A 22,431-nucleotide genomic window follows, 5' to 3' on the forward strand; every position below is an offset into this window, starting at 1 on the left:
TGTATCATTTTGACATATCCCTGTCATTCTTTGAGCATTTCCTTAGTTTCTGACATGAAAGGATGTTCCAGGCTCATCTTGTTCTTTCCCCACCTCAGTCCTGGAAAAAGTCCCTCTTAGAAGAGACTGGGTTCAGAAACCAAGCTTCGGTTATGAGGTGTTCTCATTGATGCTAGGATCTCAAAGCTGCCAGGACCTCTCAATGGTCATAGGTAGGAAATATACATAAACATATACACACATTTACATATACATTCTATATCTGTGCATATCAACAACCATGGGTTCACAGTGATAACCCCAATTCCGTTTCAATACCAAAGACTCATCTTAGCCTTTCTCTAAGGTATATATATGGATATATATAGATAGATAGATAGATAGATGGATATATATATCTGCCTCCTCCAAGACTGAAAAATAATATTGGCTCTTGTTATCCTGATTACTTTTTTGTTTAATGCTTCTATCTGTATCCAATCTTCTGAAGCTACCAGGTTGCCACTCTATTTGTACATCCTGCATGCTGATTCTGGCCACTGCCAGGCTGGCTTCCCATCCTCCCTGGCATACATTATTTTGATTAAAAACTCAGAAATGAAAAAATTAAATAGCCAAATACTATAAAAAGAACAAAAAATAAAATTTTGAGAATTTGTGTCAAGTAATATTCCTACTGCTCTAAAAATCAAGAGTAAACCCAGATCCATGGTTTCCCATCCCCACCCTGCCCCGACCGCACCACAAGTGTAATGTACTTCAAAGTTTGACATGTTCTAGAAAAAAAAATGACAAGTGTATAACTTGACTCTATTATTCCTCTATTGATATCATGCACTTCTTATAGTCTGAACACACACACACACATACACAGATACCCCACTTGATGCTCTGGGCACTTGGTAACCTGAGTTTACCACACAGAGAAAGTCTTTACCTGAAATGTCACAGTAAACTGTCTGCTGGTAGAGCCGGGCTTCCAGAGGATTAAAGTACACCGTGATTTCAGCTGATGAATTAGGCCAGACATCACCTTCCTGAAAACCATGAAAGAATCATTAAAAAACAATGTGATGAAGAGGCACTCAGGTGGTTCAGTGGGTTAAGCATCTGACTCTTGATTTCGGCTCAGGTCATGATCTCAGGGTCATGGCTCAGCACAGAGTCTGCTTGAGATTCTCTCCCTCCTCCTCCCTCTGCCCCTCCCCACCGCTTGCACAATCTCTAAATAAATAAATAAAATCTGTAAAATCTTTAAAAACAAAAGAAAACCAATGTGATGAAGAGAAGGCACTGCTTTTAAATGTTACTATTATGTTATAACCTCAGGAAACTTGAAGGAAATATTTTTACAACAAATAAAAGAAAGCACTATTTTACCCAACAGATAGTAAATTTATGTTACTTGTTAAGAGGTGGTACAATTTGGAAATGAGCTTCAAATTTCAGTGAGTTCATGAATATATAGTTACTAAAGGAAACTAGGATGTTTAGAACAGTTTCAATATTTGTGCATTCAGTGGACATTCATTTTATGCCACCAGATGGGCCAGGATTGGGCTACAGAGATGAAGAAAGGTGCGGTCTGAGACCGCATGGAACTCACATTTTAGAGGGATGATACACGTGCACACAAATATTTAAAAATATTTGTGAGAGGTGTTGCACCTTATATATATATATACAGCGTCCAGATGGACTAACTTACTCTTGAGGTGACAGCATAATGAAATACTGTAATTCTGTGAAAACATAACAATGGCCCAAGGCAAAACAATGACCAGGTCAAACACTGATTCTAATCCAGTGTGATATTTTCTGTTTTAATGCAAGCCACTCAAAAGTCATAATCTTTATTAGTTTTGAAATTATAATACAACATGCCACATATGGAAATCCCCTTGAGATATTTCTTGAAAAATATTTTCGTATTAACCAGTAACCTGAGGCCTCTTCATTAACTTGTAAGGGCTATAATAGGAGATGCTAGTCGTACCTGCCTCAAAGGGTTTCCCACCCAAAGTCTGACAAGGTCATGCAGGTCACATACTTTGCCCCACACTTGGTACTTAGTAAGAGCTCAATAAATGTTTACTATAATTGATGTTATTTTTATGCTACCTGGAAAGAATAAGATGAAGTACTGAAAAAATTGGGGGAGAAAAAGCGTGTATTTTTCAGTGGTTTTTGTTAATAGATCAAGTATGGCATAAGTGTTAATCACATCCAAAGATCTTTAAATGCTCCCACTAGCTAAATAGAAAACTAAGACAACTTGGTAAATAATTAGGCTCTGGTTTCAGACAATCCCCAATGCATATTCTATTCACTCCAGTCTGGCTGAAATGAACACAGTGCTGGAGGAAAGACTCAGAGAACAAAATGGTTTAAAATGCAGACATCAAACAAGAGGGTGGAAATAGCAAACTAGAGCCCACTTGGGTTTGTTTATGAAGGTAACAGACTGATCAGCGCACTTCCCCATGCAGCGTCCCCTGACTTCACAGTGACAAAGAGCGCAGAAGCAGCAGTGAGGACCATGAGCCTCCTGTGGGTCCTGGGAGCTCTTATAGCCCCCGTCAGCCCACGAGGATGAGGGCCCTGTGAGCTCAGGGACTGCTTCATTCCCAGCCCTAAACCACGGGTGGCTCCTATTTCTCAACATATTTATCCAATCAGTCGTATCTACTCAGTTTGCACACTGTGTACTTCTTAGCAGATGCCTATTCATCTTTGCAGCCTATTTCTGCCATTTTCTCCTCAGCTGGAACCACAAAAGTCATACAAATTTAGAGCTGAAAGGGGCCTCTGAGAGCATGCGGGGAAGAGGGAAGCCCTAAGCATTTTCACGTATTGAGGTGTTTCACTGTGGCACTTTTCCAAACCTTGAAACCAGTACCTGTTCCCTTCTGATAAATGGAAAATACTGGCCCCTTTAGGATTTGTGGGGGTTCCAATGACAAGGAGTGTTAGGAACACCCATGGCTAGAATGGGCAAAGAGGTCAGGTATAAAAGGTGACTCATCCATTCATGGGTCCATCAGTGGGTATTCCATCTCAGAACAGTTGAAGACCGGGGCTTCCTCCTAACCAACAGACAAATGTATTCCCCTGGTGGGTTTAGACACTGCTTTGTTTGGGGGTATAGAATGGACACAGCTAACCTGTTTCTATCCAAACTGATGGACCAAAGGAGCTACCTTGAATCCTGAGAAAACCTATGCGAGAAAAGTCTCACAAGGGGGCGCCTGAGTGGCTCAGTCGCTAAGCATCTGCCTTCGTCGGGCTCCCGGAAGCCTGTTTCTCCCTCTCACACTCCCTCTGCTTGTGTTCCTGCTCTTGCTATCTCTGTCTCTGTCAAATAAATGAATAAAATCTTAAAAAAAAAAAAAAAGAAATGTCTCACCAGGACAGGAGGAAGTGGTCCTTAAGAAGGCTACAATGGAAATGAGATAAGCTCAGTACATGTGGGAAAATTCAAGCATCTTATGGCTTGGGGTGAGCCAGACCACTTTTTTCTTTCTTTCTTTTTTTAATCTATTCTTTTTTTTAAGTTCAACTAGCCAACATATAGTACATCATTAGCTTTTGATGTAGTGTTCAACAATTCATTAGTTACATATAACACCCAGTGTTCATCACAACACATGCCCTCCTTAATGCCCATCATCCAGTTACCCCATAGCCCCCAACCCCCTCCCTTCTGCAACCCTCAATTTGTTTCCCGGAGTCCAGAGTCTCTCATGGTTTGTCTCCCTCTCTGATTTCTTCCCATTCAGTTTTCCCTCCCTTCCCCTATGGTCCTCTGCGCTATTCCTTATATTCCACATTATTAGTGAAACCGTATGATAATTGTCTTTCTCTGCTTGATTTATTTCACCTAGCATAATACCCTCCAGTTCCATCCATGTTGATGTAAATGGTAGGTATTCATCCTTTCTGATGGCTGAGTAATATTCCATTGTTTATATATACCACATCTTCTTTATCCATTCATCTGTTGAAGGACATCCAGACCACTTTCAAAAGCATTATCCCAGCAAGAAAATCCAAGGTCCATATGCATACAAGAAGACAACACACTTAAGTTCTATCGCAGAAGCATTCCTGGACACCCCATCATCACAGAAGTCTGATTATCAGGACTGGTAGGTTGGAAAATGGTGGGAAGACACATTCCAGAGGTGACCAGAAGCTCCCCAGAGGAGGGAGTGTTGGTGTTTTGATGTCATCCCTAAGAGGATCGTCTGATATGGAGGCTCCTGGGGCTGAGAAGCCCTTCTGCTTGGTGAGGGAACCTGAGTCTACAGGGTTTTCAGTCTGAGCGAATGGGACTGTGGGCTCAGTGCTTTCTTATCCTGGGCTGCATTGGTTTTACTGGGTCTGAGACAGCTGTTAGTAACTTGCAGCTTTTACCGAGCCCTGGAAGGAAATTCAAGGATAAATCCTATTCTAAAACCCTCTCCTGGGCTTGTCGCAGGTGTAATGTACATTAAGAGGACTATGTGTATCTATAAAGACAGAAGTGTGGTCATTCAGTTTCCTCTCACAAAGGGATGTTTTCAGTCTCCTTCATTTGAAAGAGTTAAGAACATGTAGAAGGACAGTTATTTTTCAGTTGTGATTAAAATAAAAGTGAAATAACTTCTATTTCTTTATAGCAAAAACTCAACATAGCCCTTTCTAGCAAGTCAGAGAAAATAAACCTCAGAAACATGCTATCAGCCTAAACTGACTCCACTTTTTACTTACGTAGCTCTGAAACATTTCACATCACTTCTCCAACCTTCCTGAAATTAACTTCCATGTCATTTAAGTCTCTGAAAAGAATGTTCCCTTTGTTATTGTTCAGTTCTAAAGTCTCTTTCTGAAAACCAAAACATTCAGAATTTTCCCTGGCTGCTCTGCCGTCAATATCCTTTCTTCCCGGTCCTCAGAAAGCAGCCCCATGGCACAGAACCCCTGCTGTTCTGCATTCCTTCCATGTATGACCCCTCTCCCATCACTGTCTATTCTCCTGCTCCAAATGAGACTGCGTATCTAGGATATGAACTGTAAGTGACTATTAGGTTGTTTGTTGAAAATAATTGTGAAAATGGCCTTCAGTTATGTTGTAATTATTATCCTTCTTGGTCTTAATGCTTTGTTTTTTTCCTCAGATCCATAGCTGCATTTCACTTATTGATCAAGTGAATCTTCCAGAAGGAATCAAGTTTGAATTCAAATTGAACTTTGAATTTGAATCAACTTTTCAGGTCTAAAGCGAACTCTCATATTGCAGCTTTTACTCAAATATTAAATATCTCTGGAAATGGAACTTCATGTTTCCTTCTGGAATAAGAACAACCAACCAAGTAACTTGACGGATTCAGTTCCGAGACTTTTTGTAAGATGTCTATGAACACACTGCCACTAGTTCATAACAGGTGACTGATACCGTCATGAGAAAAGTGTCCTTTTTTAAAAAATTATCTTCTTAAAAACTTACATTGACAATGACTAAAGGGGCTCTTTTAAAAATCTCCCTTGAAAACCCTTAAATAAAAAAGAAAATATTTTAAAAATCACCTTCCTTCCCACCTATCACCCATCTCCCTCCCTCCTCCCTTCCTTCATCCCTCACCCCTCCCTTCCAATGAAGGATTATTTTTGCAAATTTTGCAAAATCAGAACCCAACTGCAAGAACAGAGTTACATATAAATTTAATTCACTTGGTTTATCTGGAAAATAATGCTTATATCTGTCAAACAAAATGGTTGCATTTTATTTTGTTTTAAATTTTATTTTATTATGTTATGTTAGTCACCATCCAATACATCATTGGTTTTTGATGTGGTGATCCACGATTCATTGTTGCGTTTTAATCCCCAACTTAAATTTAGAAGAGTGATCTAAACGTTTGCCACTCAAATGTTATACTTTCTAATCATACTCCCTGATCTTATGAGACTGAATCACATCTAACTCTAAATCATAATATTGGCAACCATTAACCGAGAGCTCATGTTCCCAGCACTGTGGTAAGTACTAATGTACAATATCCACCTCAAACTTTACAATCTTGTGAAGTATTATCCCCATTTTAAAGATGAGACAACCAAGCAAACAGAAGTTAAATATCTCACCTAAGACCACACCAACCATAAGTGGGAGAACTTTTTATATTTTTTTATATTTTATATTTTTTATTATATGGATTTTATAATATATTTTTCTTTAATTTCCTGAACCCCCCTGCAATTATAACAAAAGGTCAGTCCTCACTTTTCTCACACCATAAAAAGAAAAATGCCAGAAGAAACCTAAAAACACCACAGCGGATAATCAGGCTTAGATGAGGCCAGCATGACCTGGTGTTCCCATCTGGTGAACAAAGTAGGAGGCACTATATGCTCATATGTTCAGGTACCTTGGAAGGTGACTCACAGGAGGTTCCTTTGGATGACACAGCCAACATTAGTGTGTTGCAGCTCTTCAGAAATGTATTGGAAGATCTTTATAAAGCTATCCTGGTTGGGTCAGGGTGCAGTCAGTTAAGAACAAGGTCAGTGAAAAATGATTTCAAGAGCAGCTGTATAATGTGTGACGAATTCCATCGTGTTCCACCAAAATGGAAAAATTCCTGACTACATAAACAAATATTTTCAGCTGTGTTATCATATTTAAGGAAAAAATTTAAAATTTCTCTTGGGAAATAAAAATATCTTCTTAATCAAATTTCCATCAATCAATTAAAAAGAGAATCCCTGATGAGAAATTATAATCTGCTTCACCACCTACAATTGCTCTTCTAGAATCTTCCAAATCAATGAGAGACATCATGGCTCCTTTTATCATCACTTACAGCAAGTAGAAGTTGTCTCAAAGAGACATAAGGCAAAAAAATGGAAGCTAACATACTGAAGGTAAACTACCCCAATTATCATTGAGAGAAAAGACTGAGTTGACACATGACATGCAAGGGACTTTTCTACTCCACTGTAATTCCTGGGGCGAGACACTGATTTTTGTAAAGTTTTGATTCTCAAAATAATGACCAGTAAGGTTTCTAAGAGAGGGGTCTAAGATCTGGCCATCTGTCAGAGCAAGTTTCACTAAAGCTGTGTTCTGACTTCAGCGAGGTACCCCAACCCATATGCAATGAAAATTCCACTGGGGTTTTCTAGGAGCTGAGGCAGTTGTGTGTGATGTTCATGCCCTTCTCTAGAGAGAACAGATTCGTGTCTCTTTCAACACTGAAGGCTGTTAACTTACTTAATGAGCGACGAGGAACTCTGCTATTTCTAAGACTTCCCCCAGGCCTCCCTCCACCTACAAAGGCTCTCCAGTACAATAGTGGATGTACCAGCACAAGTGGAAAAGGTTTGCCTGTGCACAAGGATCAGAGAGGATGAACAATAATAAAGGGAGGCTGAAGGATGGAAAACCATACTGACAGAAGAGCTATGACTTGTCAAGGACAGTTTGCTCTCAGCAGATTCCTGTCCTCCTTTCTCCCTTCTGGTGTCCATTTCCGAGGAGTCAGCTCCCACAAGTTTGCAATGTGACTCATGACTAATGGTACAAGAAGTAGAAGGGGTTTGCAGTAAAGAGCTAGATCTTTCCTCTTTGGTAGCTGTCTAGGCTTCCACCCAACCTAGTTCTGCTGAGCCTCCATGCTATGCCGATTTGTGAAAAATAAGGCAAACTAAATTTGAGCTGTGCTTTCAGTCTGAATTGCTGAACCGCATGTTTTCTGTAGGCTTAGGTGACAACAAAGCATGGTTTACTATTACTTACATGGTAATAAAGAAATGATCAAGTTTCCCTCCCTTTTTGAGGCTTAGTTAAATTAAGCTAAAGCTAGAGATACTGGATGAAGTTTTCTTTGATGGAAAAGACATTTGCTAACAGAAGTAGAAATGTATTCCCCTGTTTACCGATGTCAGGCAATCAGTTAGGATCAATTTGGGCATCTTTACATTCCCAGGCCTTTGTTTTTGAGAAAATATCAAGCATTCAACATTCAGAAAATTGCTGCATCTTAGAAGTGTGACCTGAGCCAGAAGTACCAGAGTCCAGAAACAAGGCCAGCACATCTGTGCTGTGATTTCTCAGAGGACTCCCAGACACCCGTGGAAATTGAAAGCTTAATTCTCTTTTTGCCCTGTGATATTCTTCTGCCTCGCAGTTCTCAGATTTGTGGTGTTTGTCTCCGAATCTCTCTCACTCAGGGAACCCAAGAGACCTAAGCAGAGGATATAACATAATGAGACTGTCAAAATTCTGTAGAGCCAGAGTCCATCTAGTAAAATAGGATATTGTATTTCTGAGAGTAGTCAATTCCACTTGATTTTCTGGAAGGCACAAAACATTCATAATAGACTCAATTTTGCATTTTTTTTCCAAAGTGGGGGAAAGAACTACACAGAAGCAGATAGCCCGAGAAATAATCAGTATTCTACAGAGCCCCAGTACCTTCCTTAGGCAAGGCATAAATGGAAAATTTTAGGCTAATATTCCAAGACATTATCAGAAGAACTGACATGAGGAACTTGATATAAATAGTAATAATATACTGCATGTATTGATGACTACAGCAACAATCATGGGCTACCAGTAGAATATCAATAAATTACCAAGAAAAGAAAAAAAAAATCCTTCCATACCTCTGTCCGGTATCTGCCCCGATGGTCACTCTGGGTCCCAGGCTACCCCTGTCTACCTTCTCTACCAGTGAACTCCTCTGGGGTCTCTCAAAAGACGAACTCCCACCTCTGCATTCTGAGACCATATCAGTATGTACCCAAGACGCTCCAGCATAACTCAAGGTTAGAACAACAGACTCTATGGCAATGTTATACAATGAGCATATTGAGAAGAAAGTGAGCCAAGACAATGGAACTACCCAGTGGCAAGTGGTGAACAGGTGGTAGAAGAGAATAAGAACTTGCAGACCTAGAGTTTGGGTCAGCATTGAGTTAAGCTACTTCTCACATTATCAAATTAATAAAATTTTATTAAATTCAAACTCATCACTACTTCTGGGCATTTTAGGGACAGTGACTGATCTGGATCCCAAATCTACTTGCTTTAAATTACAAGAGCCTCTAGCATAGGAAGTGTTCTCATAAAACATTCAGTATGCACAGAACACAATAAGGGCTAACGTAAACTTGGTTTTAGGTGATGCACTGAAGAACCAAGATATTTAGATGTGGGTCTGAGAAAATAAGCATATCATTTCTTATTGATTTCCAGACTCTAAGGTAATAGTTTTTTTTTTTCCTTTTTAAGTTTACCTCATTTGGAGACAACGTCCTTCCTCAGTGGACACAGAGGCTGAAGAGTCCAGAAAGCTAGGTGGTCTCTAAACCCCTGCATCTGCCTTTTATTTTTTTGGACAGGGTATCCATTAGAGATTGATTTTTAGATCAGTAGGTAACACTGTTTGGTTTTCATCTTCCCTGCTTCTCCTGTGAACTCAACTCATATCAAGAAGCTAATTAAAAGGAATCACACCCTAATAAAAAACTAATCGCTGATGCACAGCTCATCTGTCAGAAATTAAATAGTGTCCATTTGGCATAGCTGATCTAATACATGAGCAAGATTCAGAAGAGAACTTCAGGAGAAAATGGTGATGAACCTGCCAGAACAGGGAAGAAAGACGTGTAAGATATGCTGCTGTGCCCCCAGCTGGCTGCTTCTCCCCTTAGCCATTCTTTTCTGTGAATTTACGGCCTCTCCTCTCTTTGCAGGGTCCCCAGAGGTGAGCATCTAGGGGCTGTCTTGGGCCCTCTGCAATTGTCCTAGTTTGCTCTGCTCTTAGAATTTCCATCTTCTTTGCATGCCTTCAATGAAGATGTCTATATAATACTCACAAATCTTGCTTCCACTTCTTTTTTTTTTTTTTTTAATTTTATTTATTTATTTGACAGAGAGAGACACAGCGAGAGAGGGAACACAAGCACGGGGAGTGGGAGAGGGAGAAGCAGGCTTCCCGCGGAGCAGGGAGCCCGATGCGGGGCTCGATCCCAGGACCCTGGGATCATGACCTGAGCCGAAGGCAGACGCTTAATGACTGAGCCACCCAGGCGCCCCCTTGCTTCCACTTCTGATTCCTCTCCTCCATATTTAATACTGCATTTCCAAAACTTTCTGGACATCCACTGTCATCTCAAATTCAACGTATTCAGAACCAGACTCAAGATCAGCAACTGATTTCCATTCCTTCCTTCTTTCCTTCCTTCCATCCTCCATCTATTGGCACTATGGTAGGCCTGAGGCACAGATAAGGATAAGGCACTCCTTGACTTTAAGGAGCTCAGAGTTTGTTCCCAAATTGGAGAATCAAAATTAATGAGTCAGAAAGCATCTACGTGTCCTACCTCAACATCCTTATTTTGTATACAAGGCAGCCAAAGCCAAGAGAGATCAAATGGCTTGTTTAAGGTCACACATGCTATTGGCAAAGCCGGGAATTAAACCCAAGACTCCTGATATGGTAATTTCCATCAAAGACATCATAATTCTCCCAGCCACTCTAGTTCAGATCTGAGGAGACATGTGTCACCATGTCACACCCTCAACAACCAATCACAAAGCACTTTAATACCTTTCTTTTGAATATCTCTCACATATGCCACTTCCTTTGGATTCCAACCATCAGCAGGCTGACCATCCAGGTCAGCGTGACCTTCACACATCACCCTCAACTTGCCAGCAGAGATGTTCAGTCTCCCTGGTACTTCCTGCACTAGCACAGTTCCCCTGCCTGACCTGCACCACCCTCCCAGCCCCAATCCACCCTCCTCCAATTTGATCCACTCATGTCTACCAAGCTAATATTTCTAAAACATCTGTACACATCATGCACCTGCTCCAAGCCCCACAGTGAGTCTCCAATATGCTCGGGATGCTGTGTGGGAGAACAGGTCTGTGGTCATGGGGAAATACTGCTTGCACTCTACCCCTTGAAGAATCATTTTCTCTTGAATTAGTATTTCTCAAACTTATTTGACCACAGAACTTCCTTTTTTCGAAGAACACACATTAACCCCCCTCAGATCCAGTATGTGCAGAAGTGCACTGTGGGAAGTGGGAGCCTGCAGTCTATAATTCAACAGGTTGGCCAGGCAGCCCAGACTTCCTCTACTCGCCTTCCCATCCTTCCATGACTGTCTGACCCAGCAAAACTAGTCCATTCATTGTTATTTAATATTTTATTTTCACAATTTCTCCAACTAGAAATATTCTCCTTCCTTTCCACTTACTTAAATCTTCCTTCCTCCAAAATTCAGTTCAGGTCTCATCTCTTCTGTAAGTCCTTTCCCAGCTCTCTCATCCAAAACTACTGTAGCAATTAAATACTTGTATCAGAAAACCAAAATCTCAACAGCAGAAAATGCATATAGCTCACATTTCCATCAAGAAGCTAATAAAATGGCAAAAATTTCCCTATCAAATAGCTTCAAATTAATTTACAAGGTAAGATTATATTACATTCTCAAGAACTGCATTTCTACAAAACCATTAGGATCTTGAAGGAGGGGGAAAAGGGAGATTTTACATTAATAAGTAATTCACTGTTACTGACACTGAGTTCAGCTGTTTTGACTAGAATAACTTTAAGGAGACACTAGGAAAGTTTCATACCTTCATTTTCATTTTGCAAAAACTGTCAAGAACCGGCTAATGAATACCATGAGAAGAAAAGAGAATAGTGTACAGAAAAAACAAAATCACTACAGATGCCATAAACACCACTTATACTCTAAGTGAATATTATCCCCTTCCTGTTTCCAGTGATTTTTTTCACACAATATATACAAAATTAGTCTCATTTATTTAAAAGATACCACTTCTGTATATCCTTATTTTTAAAAGATTTTTCTTCCTAATGGTGAAAAGATGCCTTGTGATAATAACACCCAATTCAGTTCCTATCTAAAGTTCAAAAGCAATCATATTAAATGCCACATTTTAACACACATGTATCTCCCCCATCTCCGTAGGAAGCTTCAAGTTATGGAAGAGCTCATGAAGAGAAGGAAATCTGAGGTAACCCTAGTCTTTCAACTTCCTGAATTGAAAATGTACAAAACTCATCTGTGGGCCTCCCACCTCCTCCTGACCACCAATGTTTTCCACCCCAGAGCCATTCATTCCCAGAAAGCTATGACAAATAGGACAGTAGTCATCAGCCTGGATCTCCCATACCAGCTGGGAAGAATTTTGGACTGTCTATACTCTGGACCTTACCAGCGTGTCTAAGATTACCATGACTGATTGCTCCTCCCTGCCTCTGTCCAACTCAGCCCTTGCTCGCTTGGACTTATAATGCCTTCTTAAACTTTTTAACATCTTCTGGCTTGACCTATTATCACAGGCACCTGTCCTATCCTCTCAAGACTATATGTTCATGTTGTTTTAACCTTTAACCATCATATCTGAAGATCCCTTTGCTCAAATGAGCCCTGGACAGTCTTCTGAGGTGAGAGAAAATTTAGCCTCAAGTCCTATCTCCAACCTTATTATCCCACATTAACCCTTTACTTCAAGCTAACTGATCCATTCCCGGAACCTTGAATTATCCATGCCATACACATCCCCCATTTTGTGTTTCAAAAGCCCTGTCCTGCAAGACCTAATTCAAGGTCTGATCCCAAGAAATCTTCTCTAATTTGGCCTATGATAATCACCTCAACATCTGAACTAGTATACTGACTGTCTTCACCAGAGATTCACACAGCAGGTCCTGCAAAACAATAGTCCCAAAACATATCTCCAAGGAGAAGGCTCTCTCTTGGAAATTATAATGCACATTATCATATTAAAAACTTAGACATCTTAAAGCAAAGAAACCTTTCAAACAATATTGAACCCCCTGTTTGTGAAACTTATTTTTCTATGGAGTCCCTTTCTATCTTCTATCCTTTAAAAAGTTTGGAAGTGCAGACATAAGGAAAACAGGTCTCCACAAGTCAGTGGCATTTCCCACCAGTGATCTTGCATTCTAATGTCCATGTGCCCATATCTTCTCTCCAAATGGTTTGAATAGTAACAATCCAGCAGCTCCAATTAGCTTTGGGCTTTCTCTACTACTACTACTACAACTACGACTACGACTACGACTACTACTACTACTACTTCTTCTTTTTTGAGAGAGAGCAAGAGAGAGCTAGCATGCACAAGAGCAGAGGGGGAGGGGCAGAGGGAGAGAGAGAGAATCTTAAGCAGGATCTATGCCCAGCACGGAGCCCAATGCAGAGCCAGATGTGGGGCTCGATCTCACAATCCTGAGATCATGACCTGAGCCAAAATCAAGAGTTGGACGCTTCACCAACTGAGCCACCCAAGCACCCCAAGGCTTTCTCAACTTCTATTGCTATCTTTACCCTCCCATCATTCTATGCTTGCTAGGTGGTAAGGTCATGCACAGTGCCTAGCACATAGTAAATATAGAAGGCATTAGCTACTTTCATTTTGAAGCAGTAGGGAATGTGGTCAAGAGTTGGGTCTGTGGAATCAGACCAACCCTGTTTTAGGTCTGGCCCAGCCCTCACCAGTGAGGTCGAGGACTATGCCTGTTTTGTTCACTCGTGCCTTGTACACACGGAGTCCCTAATATAGAACATACAGTCAGTAACTTTTTATTGAGTGAATTAAGGACAAAGCAGTTCTCAACCCAAGTGATTTTGCCCACGAGGGGAACATGTAACAATGGCTGGAGACACTGTGGGCTGTCACAATTAGCAACCGGTGGCTAAAGTCAGGGGTGCTATTAAACATCCTACAATGTACAGGACAAAGAATTATCTAGCTCTAGAGGTCATCAGTGCAGAGGTTGAGAAAACTTGCCCTAGAGTCAGGGTGGTCAGGGATACATTTCTAAATGCGGACACTGTTTGGCTTGGACCAAGTTACCGAATTTTTCTGTCTTAATTTCCTCATCTGTAGAATGCAGAACTGGTGGTATAAGGTTGTAGTAAGATAACATATATACAAATGAGATAAACTGAGTAACACATATGAGATGTGTTTAACAGCAATTGGTGGGTAGAATGCATGACCTATGAATGTGACCTGTGAGCATTCTTACCGTTAGCCTTCAGTCACTATCTCATACTGATATGAGGCTTTCAGCTGAAATCTTTATTCTCTCAGAACTCATTATCAATCCCAGAGTGAGTACTTTTATCAAAATAAGCCCTGCGCACGCACTTACGTTTACTGTATAGTCAGATTTTATTTATGTGCTCACCAGGGGCTCAATAGTGAAAATGTTACTCAAGAAGAGCTTGCTGTTTGCCTGAACCAGCCTCCTCTGATTCTCAAAGGTGCGGGAGAGAATGGAAAGTTGTTCTCGGAGGGAAGGATCAATAATGCACTCTTCAAGAAGCTCATCGGTCTCATTCTTTTCCTTTTTGCTCAGATCATCACAGACCCTAAAGAAAAGACAGGAAATGAGATTTCTTTTGGTGTTCCCATGAAGAACACTGTAAAGGGCTCCCCTCCCGTCCATCCTCCTGAAAGTGGTCTCGCCCATCACCCTTAGGTGGTCCCTTTTTGCTGTAAGTCTGTAACATACGAGCTGAGTGAACTTGGACTTTAACCTCTCAAGAGCATCAGTGTGCTCAACTTTAGTCACTTCCTTCAACAAGCCCTCCTGGGCTTCCTGTTCTTACTCAATGCTCATTTGCTTACTACTGAGGCTTTATGTATATTTAGACAAATATTTTCTTTCAGATAATTATGTTTCCCAGGCTGCTTTTTAAATATTTAGTATCTACCATGCCTCTCACACTAGAAAAACAATTTTGTTTCTTTTCAAACTTACTTAGCTTTAATTCTTTCTTAGCTGTTAGTTACCTAGAGAACAGAATCTGGAACCAGCAAGGACTAGGCTGGGATACTGATTCTGCTATCATTTACTAGCTCTATGACTTTGGAGGTTCCTGAATTCTTAACAGCCTCAGCGCCTTCACCTATACAACAGAGATAATAGGAGCTCCCCCATCATAAAGATGTGTTGAGGATAAAATGTGATCAAGGACCTGACAGTTCCTGGGACAGAGCAGGTACTCAATGAATATTGTTTTCTCTCCGGGTCAACCATGGGCAACTACCAAGCTCTCAAGCTTATAAAATGCTCAAACCACACCTAAAGACACCTCCTTTTTTCTCTCCTTCTAGCTCTTAATATCCATCGTTATAAGTCAGAAAAGCAGCCTTCCCCAACCCTTTCCTCATTGTCCTCACCAAAGCTGTGTTCACATTACTCCTAGTACCTGTTACTTCATCTGCACTTTGAAGACTGGATTTTATCTCCTCCCAGGACATAGGACCATTTTCCTAGCATTTTGCTGATATTGCCAATGGTGATAGACAATTTATTCAGCTAACTGAGTGCTCAGTAAGAATTCTGGGTCACTGAATTCCTGTCCCAGCCCCAACTATTTTCTAAATGACTTCATGCAGACTCTATGTTCAGCAACGCCAAACAGCTCTTTTTTTTTTTTTCAAAGATTTTATTCATTTATTTGACAGAGAGAGACACAGTGAAAGAGGGAACACAAGCAGGGGGAGTGGGAGAGGGAGAAGCAGACTCCCTGCTGAGCAGGGAGCCCGATGCGGGGCTCGATCCAAGGACCCTGGGATCACGACCCAAGTGGAAGGCAGACCCTTAACGACTGAGCCACCCAGGCACCCCCAAACAGCTTTTTTTAATGACTTGGCATTCAGGGCCCTTTGGTCACAGAGGATAAAGAAGTCAAAGAAATGGGTTCAATGTGTTTTGTGTCCCAGGAAGAAAGCACCCTGTGCTTCCTTTTCACCGCTAGCTGGAAAGCAGTGTCCAAGGTAACAGAGCAGCCGTCCTTCTACACTGCTGCGCAGAGCGGGACAAATAAAGAGAAGTCAGTCCACAGAAAGAAAGGAAACCATTTAACTCCTGTGAGTGGAATTTATGATACCTACCTTTGGGAATATATCCTGAAGAAACAATCACGGATATAAACAATGACACAGCCAGAAAGATGTTCATCAAAGTGCTTGCAATAATACTAACAAATGTGGGTAAATTTGATGGGAGAGATTAAAGGATTATTTAAACAAATAATGGGAATCATAAGCATTCCATTTCTTTAGGGGGTTAATGGGAATGCGGTGTGGAAATAAAAAGTCTTATATGGACCAAGGATGATACACTGCATGAACTGATGAGTATGATTGATTCAAACCTTACAAAAGAAAACAAAAGAGAATGAAACAAAAATTCCCAAATGCTCTTCTCCCACACTGCTGGGACTCATGAATCACTCACAGCCACATAATGCAAAGGGGGTCATGATGCACTGTATGTCTTCCTCTTTGCCCTCTGATTAGACAACTGGAGCCATGGCTGAGAGTCTAAGAAGGGAACATGAAACACCTTGACCTGAGCTGACTCCAACAAGGGTTCCTATAAACCTCAGTCTATTGCTGGGCCATCTTGTCCTGCTGCTATTCATGGTCTCCTGTATTCAGAGGTGCTTCTGTTTTACAGATAAGGAAACCTTTCATCAGAGAGCAGAACAACACACTAGCCCTCTCTCTCAGTAACCCATTTTACAAATGGTCTGGTAGCCACTTTCAGGCATCAAATCCAGCCTGTGGATTATAATGAATGGGAAAGCCTTGTGTCTCAGGTACAGTAGCATTAGACCAGTAATGCTCCCTTATATTGAGGTGCTAGAGACCCTGCTCCTTTGCAGCACCCCCAAGAAGTGTAACTGGATGCTGAGCAGATTAAAAACTCAAGAGTTTTCGCCTTCAAGAGAGAAATACTCTCAGGACCACACTTGGCATGGAAAAGATGAAGTCATCCATCTTCAAATGGACCATGTGACCCTGGACACTGAGCAACTCTGTGATGACTATTATAAAGTGAAGACTAGGTCTGCCTTCCTGTTTACCAAGTACCATCCAAGTCTTCAGATTCTTATATCACCCTGGGGAAGAGAAGGGACTCCCAAACACAACTAAGATTAAATTTATTATTAGCCAGGTGTCAGGCTCAAAGCCCAATTAAAACTGATCTATCTAGAGAAAATGTCACTTCCTGCACCTGAATGTTGTGGAATAAATCCATGCTGACAACTTTGTGGGGGTTCCATTGAGGATTCTAGGAATTCTTGTATAGAACAAATCTAGAATTGGAGCCAAATGCTATTAAAACAATGGCCATGACCTTCATGGAGAAATGGGAGCAAAAATCCTCAAAACCTCATGCCATGTCTCTGAATATAATAAACTGTGGTAAGAATGAGTATGAAAGAATCTTGTAGGATGTTTTATAATCCCTCAGGACAAGGGGGAAGAAATAGGGAGAGATGAATGCACCTTCTTTTTCTGAAGAGATCAATTTCTCTGCAAGTCCCCCAAAAAAATCAACAAAGAGAAAGACCCAAAAGATAATTTTTTAGAGGTCCCTATATCTCATTCTGAAGGTTTTAAAAAATGAAAAAACAAAAACAAAACTTAAAGCCCAGAACTTCTTCCTAGGGGGAGTGACATCTTCATTGTTAGAGTCTAGAGCCTGGGATTAGCCCAAGGACCTCAAATATGGAATATGTCCTAAAGTTTGTACCAACATGTTTTGGTTTGAGAGTAAGTCATCCTTCTTGGAATGGAAATAATAAACTGCCAGAAAGGAATAGGGTTTCCTATTCCTGATTAAGGCTGGAATTCCTCCACAGAGAGAAGAGATATCCAAGTCTTGACTCAGGTCACATCATCAAGATGCGGGAGGACAGGGGTGCCTGGGTGGCTCAGTCAGTTAAGTGTCTGACTCTTGGTTTCGGCTCAGATCATGATCTCAGGGTCCTGAGAATGAGTCCCACATCAAGGGCTCTGAGCTCAGCGAGGAGTTGGCTTGAGACTCTCTCTCCCTCTCCCTGTGCCCCTCCCCCCTGCACTTGATTTCTTAAATAAATAAATGAATCTTTTAAAAAAAGATGCTGGAGGACAGAAACCTCAATGACTAGAATAGGGTCTTGAGGGTACCCATTAAAGTGAGTAGCATTTTCAATGCGACCATTGAGCAACTTTCAGCTTCTGTAAGATGAATGCCTTAGGACAAGCTTTAAGCCATATTATAACTGGACAGCAGTGGGCAGACTCTTGAGTCTCACCTAAAAATCTACACTGAAGTTTTAAATCTTGGGTCCTTGGGGAGCTACAAAGGGAAACTTTATTCTCTCAAAGTATGCATGAGCCCATTTAGAACAGATTCTCTCTGTTCCAAGTTGAAGACCAAACTAAATGTTCAGTAAAAGGCAAACCTCTCTGTATTTGTCTTGCTTTTCGAGAGGATGGGCATTCCATGGCTAGTTATGTCCAGTACAAGAATTCATGATGAATAACACGAACTTCAATTTAAAAAATACATTGAAAAATGAAAGTTATGGCATGGTTGGGGATATAACAAGGAACAAGAGAGGCATAAAACAGAAAAGACAACCTGGCCAAATAAGAAATTGGGCATAAATGGCCTATTTCTCCTCTAACTCTATTTCCCTCTTACCCTGGCCATCTGGCCCTAGGAAAGGTGGAGTTTGGAAAAGGTAAAGAGCAGCATATTCAATAACCTCTTCACTTAGATCAACCAATCCAGTTTGGAGAAACATGAATTGTGTTGCCATGTGTCACTCAAAGTGAAAATGGAAGTATTCTTATTTAGTCATCTGAACCCACTTTTCAAGTTCATTGTTTAATGGAGGGGCAAGATCCTAGATGATCAAAGTAGGCTTCCAATCACGATTATGAAAATGCCATTCCATATTATTCCCTTGCTACAAAAAAAAATTTGCTATAGGAACTAATAGAGCAAGAAAGATAGCAAAAGAAAGACAACATAAGAGAAAAGGAAGAATAAGGCCCAGGATAATATGAAAGAGATAAAAGGGTATGAGTATCGGGGGAGGTAAAGTAGAGGAATAAAAGAAAGAAATGTCTATCCAGGCGTCGTTGAAATTGTATTCGCTATCCCTGGAACCTCTGATAATAATTGGTTTAAGTTTTTCTTGAGTTTCACTGTTGAAATTAGCTTCCTTAAACACTTTTTGGACATTGGCGTGGCATCAGTCATGTGTTATACATATGGTCAAATGCACATAGTTGAAGGTAAAGCTAGCTTTCCTTCTGATGGTGTGTAACCATTCTCTCCAAAAGATTATGCCCACAGGACAAGCAGGATATTGAAACACTGTGTTTACTGGAGTGTCCCTTGTTTGTACCTGCTCTCCCATTTTATCTTTAAGCATGCTTGGGCCATTCTGATTGTTGGGACACTCATGAATGGGGGAATCAGGACAGATGAAGCAGTGGATGAGCAGTTTCCTCTTGCCTTTTTGAACTACTGGTATTTCTATGCTATGAGGCAAACTGAAGTTTTTAGGCAGGAAAGGCTTTCCTTTTCTCACTTTTTAAAGATGGCACAGTGGCAATCCAGTGATTAAATCTCATTGTCTGAATGATAAAGCCTCTGGTCCACTGTGTCCTGCCATTGTCACGGCTCCTTCTGATTCAATTAGGGACAAAACACTGGGGGATTTCTGCCTGGTTTCTGTGGACCTAAGACTTTTATTTTTATCACATACTAACTTGGTTTTAAACAAAGCTTTGAAGTTTCCCAGGGCTAATCTTTAATGAAAATGGAGAGGCAAATAAAAAAGGCTGAAATAAATTCTAATGAAAGCAGCGAAAGGGCTAATTCAGGGAGGGTGGAAGGAGATAAAAATGGAAATGGACTTTAAAAGAGGCAGGGATAGATTCAGTAAAAAGAAATATTTAAAATTTAACAGTGATGAGATTAGTTAAAAGAGTTTGGTTTGCCACTTTATTTTCTCCACTGCCTGAAGTATTCTAAAAAGTAGAATATTAAAGATACCAACAAGAAATCATTATTAAATTATATGGTTAGCAGGGATTGAACAAGGCTACTAAAGCTGAGAATATAAAAGCCATTATATCTAAGCCCTTCTTTTCCCTCATTCTTCATATTTTCTGGAAATATTTTCTCACTGAAAAAAAAATCCACACTGATCCCAATCCAAAAGAGATTATTTTTAGAAACTATGAAATCTGACCAATCTGATTAGGGTTATGAAACAAAATACAGTCCTGTACGTTAGTTTTGAGAGACTAGTGAAAAACGATATATTTGGTCTTTAAAATCCAGGAGTTTAGCTATTAATAAATTATAACCAGGTTAAGATTAACTGGGGATGGACAACATTGTATTCCACATAGCTCAATTCAAGTTCTTTAAATGAAAAAAAGGAGCATCATACACCGGAACCAAGTTATAAAAATCTGACCTTGTTTGAGTTGGTTAAAAACTTACCACAAAAGTCACAGATTTTTTCATAATAACTGAGCTTTGAGTTCCCCCAAATTCCAGCATATTGGTGATTTTTCTTACAAACCTATACTTTTCTCTTTCTTCCTCTTCCTGGGTAGCAAATATCTTCCACTGGAAATGGGCAATGATGTTACTGCGGTTGTGAATAGTTACAGTTCGTTGATTGGACAGAGATATGTAGGTTTTCTCAATGATCAAGGAATTCCTGTCCAGCCTTATATTCATGTCTATGGCAGCTCCATACAGAGATAAAAAGACTTTTTCACCTAGAAATTAACAAAGTACAAACACACTTTGAGATTTATTCTAGAATGACTACTAGGCTATCTTTTCTCCAAGGTGAAGTTATAGCACAAGCATTAGACATTTCATTCTCCTCCCCCCCCATCAATCCAGAGATCAGACATGATCAGAAAACTTAAATATTATGTTTGGTATAGTTATGGAGAATCAAACTATCTTACTTTGGTCACTGTAAAAATCACATAAAATATGAATTGTTATGGTGGGTGTTGCCTTTTCTTCTTTGTAATTTTTTTGAAGATTTTATTTATTTATTCCAGAGAGAGACACACACAGAGATAGAGAGCACAGGGAGAAGCAGAGGGAGAGGGACAAGCACATTCTGCACTGAGTGCGGAGCCCAGTGTGGGGCTCCACCTCAGTACCCTGAGATCATGACCTGAGCCGAAACGAAGAGTCAGACACTTAACCGACTGAGCCACCCAGGTGCCCCTTCTTTGTAATATTTTTAAGTCCTACAGCCTAACCATGAGGGCCCGAGAGTTCTAGAATTATAACTGTATGCCTCCTCTTTATTCCAGGCATGAGCTGGCATTCTGATTCTTAAAGTAACCGTACCAAGTATATCTAAGACGAGCTGCTCAGCATGCAAGGATCTAAGTCCAATCAAAGGGGATCAAAAAGAAAGAATTAATAACTTCATTAGTTAAAAAAAACCCCACAAAACACACAACTATGTAAAAGGAATCACTTCCTTCAATAGCAATTAAAACAAAAAATCACACACACACACACACACACACACACACACACATCTACGTAGTAGTTACATAGAAAGAAAACAAAATAGAAAGACAAAAACTATGTGTAAATTTTTAAAATTTTAATGTTTAGAACACCTTTATTCAGCATAGTAATTTAAGTTCCTGATTTCATTCAAGATGCACCAATTCCCTTGATTCTACGTAAAACATGAGGCCCCTTGGGCTTCCAAGGAGACACAAACGTATAAACTATGTTCCACCTGATTTCTGCAATGTCACAGCTGGTGCCTCGCTCTGACATCAAAGTAGAAAAAGGAAATACTTAACTACAAGGAACGTCCTGTGGATCTGTGCTGCTGTAATTTTAATCAGAACCCAGAAAGCATAAGCACTTGTGCCTTATTTTTTAGCAAACATTTCTGCTCCACTCACCATTGTATTAACCAAGCAGGCACGTAGTAAACTAATAATGCTTTCTACAGCTCAAACATCCTTTATGCTCCATCACTTTGAACACAGAAAAACTTTCCCCAAAATTTAAAGAAAAAAGTATCTAGGCGTTTGACTCTAAAATTTTAAACTTTTATGTAAAAATGTATAAAGTAAAATTTTCCCAAATACTATAAAAGCATACACTGTGAAAATAAAATGTCTTCTCCCCTTCACTCAATCCTAGGCCAACCTTTCAAAGGTAAGAGCTGTTAATATTTTCATGTACTCCCTTCCTAAATAAAGGTATGTACTCTTTCAACTTTTAAACTTTCTGATGAGCTAAATTTAATAATATGATAAGTGAGAAATCATTGTTGTTCTAATTTGCATAGTCTTAGTTATGGATGATGTTGAACATCTTTTCATAGACTAAAGAACTTTAAAGACTTTTTTCTGTGAGATGCCTATTATAGCCTTGTTCATTTTCCTTTTGAGAAATTTACCTTTTGCTTATTGATTTGTGAGACTTTTTTGATATTAAAAAATTAGCTCTTTGTCATTTATGTTGCAATTTTTTCCTCCATTAGATATTTGAACTTCTCTAT

General features: G+C 40.1%; 1 protein-coding gene across 1 annotated transcript in view; it reads right to left on the reverse strand.

Moving 5' to 3' along the window:
• Window positions 1-22,431, reverse strand: part of HYDIN (HYDIN axonemal central pair apparatus protein) — a 363,815-nt gene that overhangs the window by 235,785 nt on the left and 105,599 nt on the right. Inside the window, exons 8-10 of the mRNA XM_078062394.1 lie at window positions 20,452-20,653; window positions 14,247-14,430; window positions 938-1,037 (exon numbers count right to left, since the gene is read on the reverse strand). Of these exons, the coding sequence (XP_077918520.1) occupies window positions 938-1,037; window positions 14,247-14,430; window positions 20,452-20,653 (486 nt within the window). The remainder of the gene's footprint in view (window positions 1-937; window positions 1,038-14,246; window positions 14,431-20,451; window positions 20,654-22,431) is intronic.

Source organism: Halichoerus grypus, chromosome 15, assembly GCF_964656455.1.
Source record: "Halichoerus grypus chromosome 15, mHalGry1.hap1.1, whole genome shotgun sequence".
NCBI classification, from domain to species: domain Eukaryota; kingdom Metazoa; phylum Chordata; class Mammalia; order Carnivora; family Phocidae; genus Halichoerus; species Halichoerus grypus.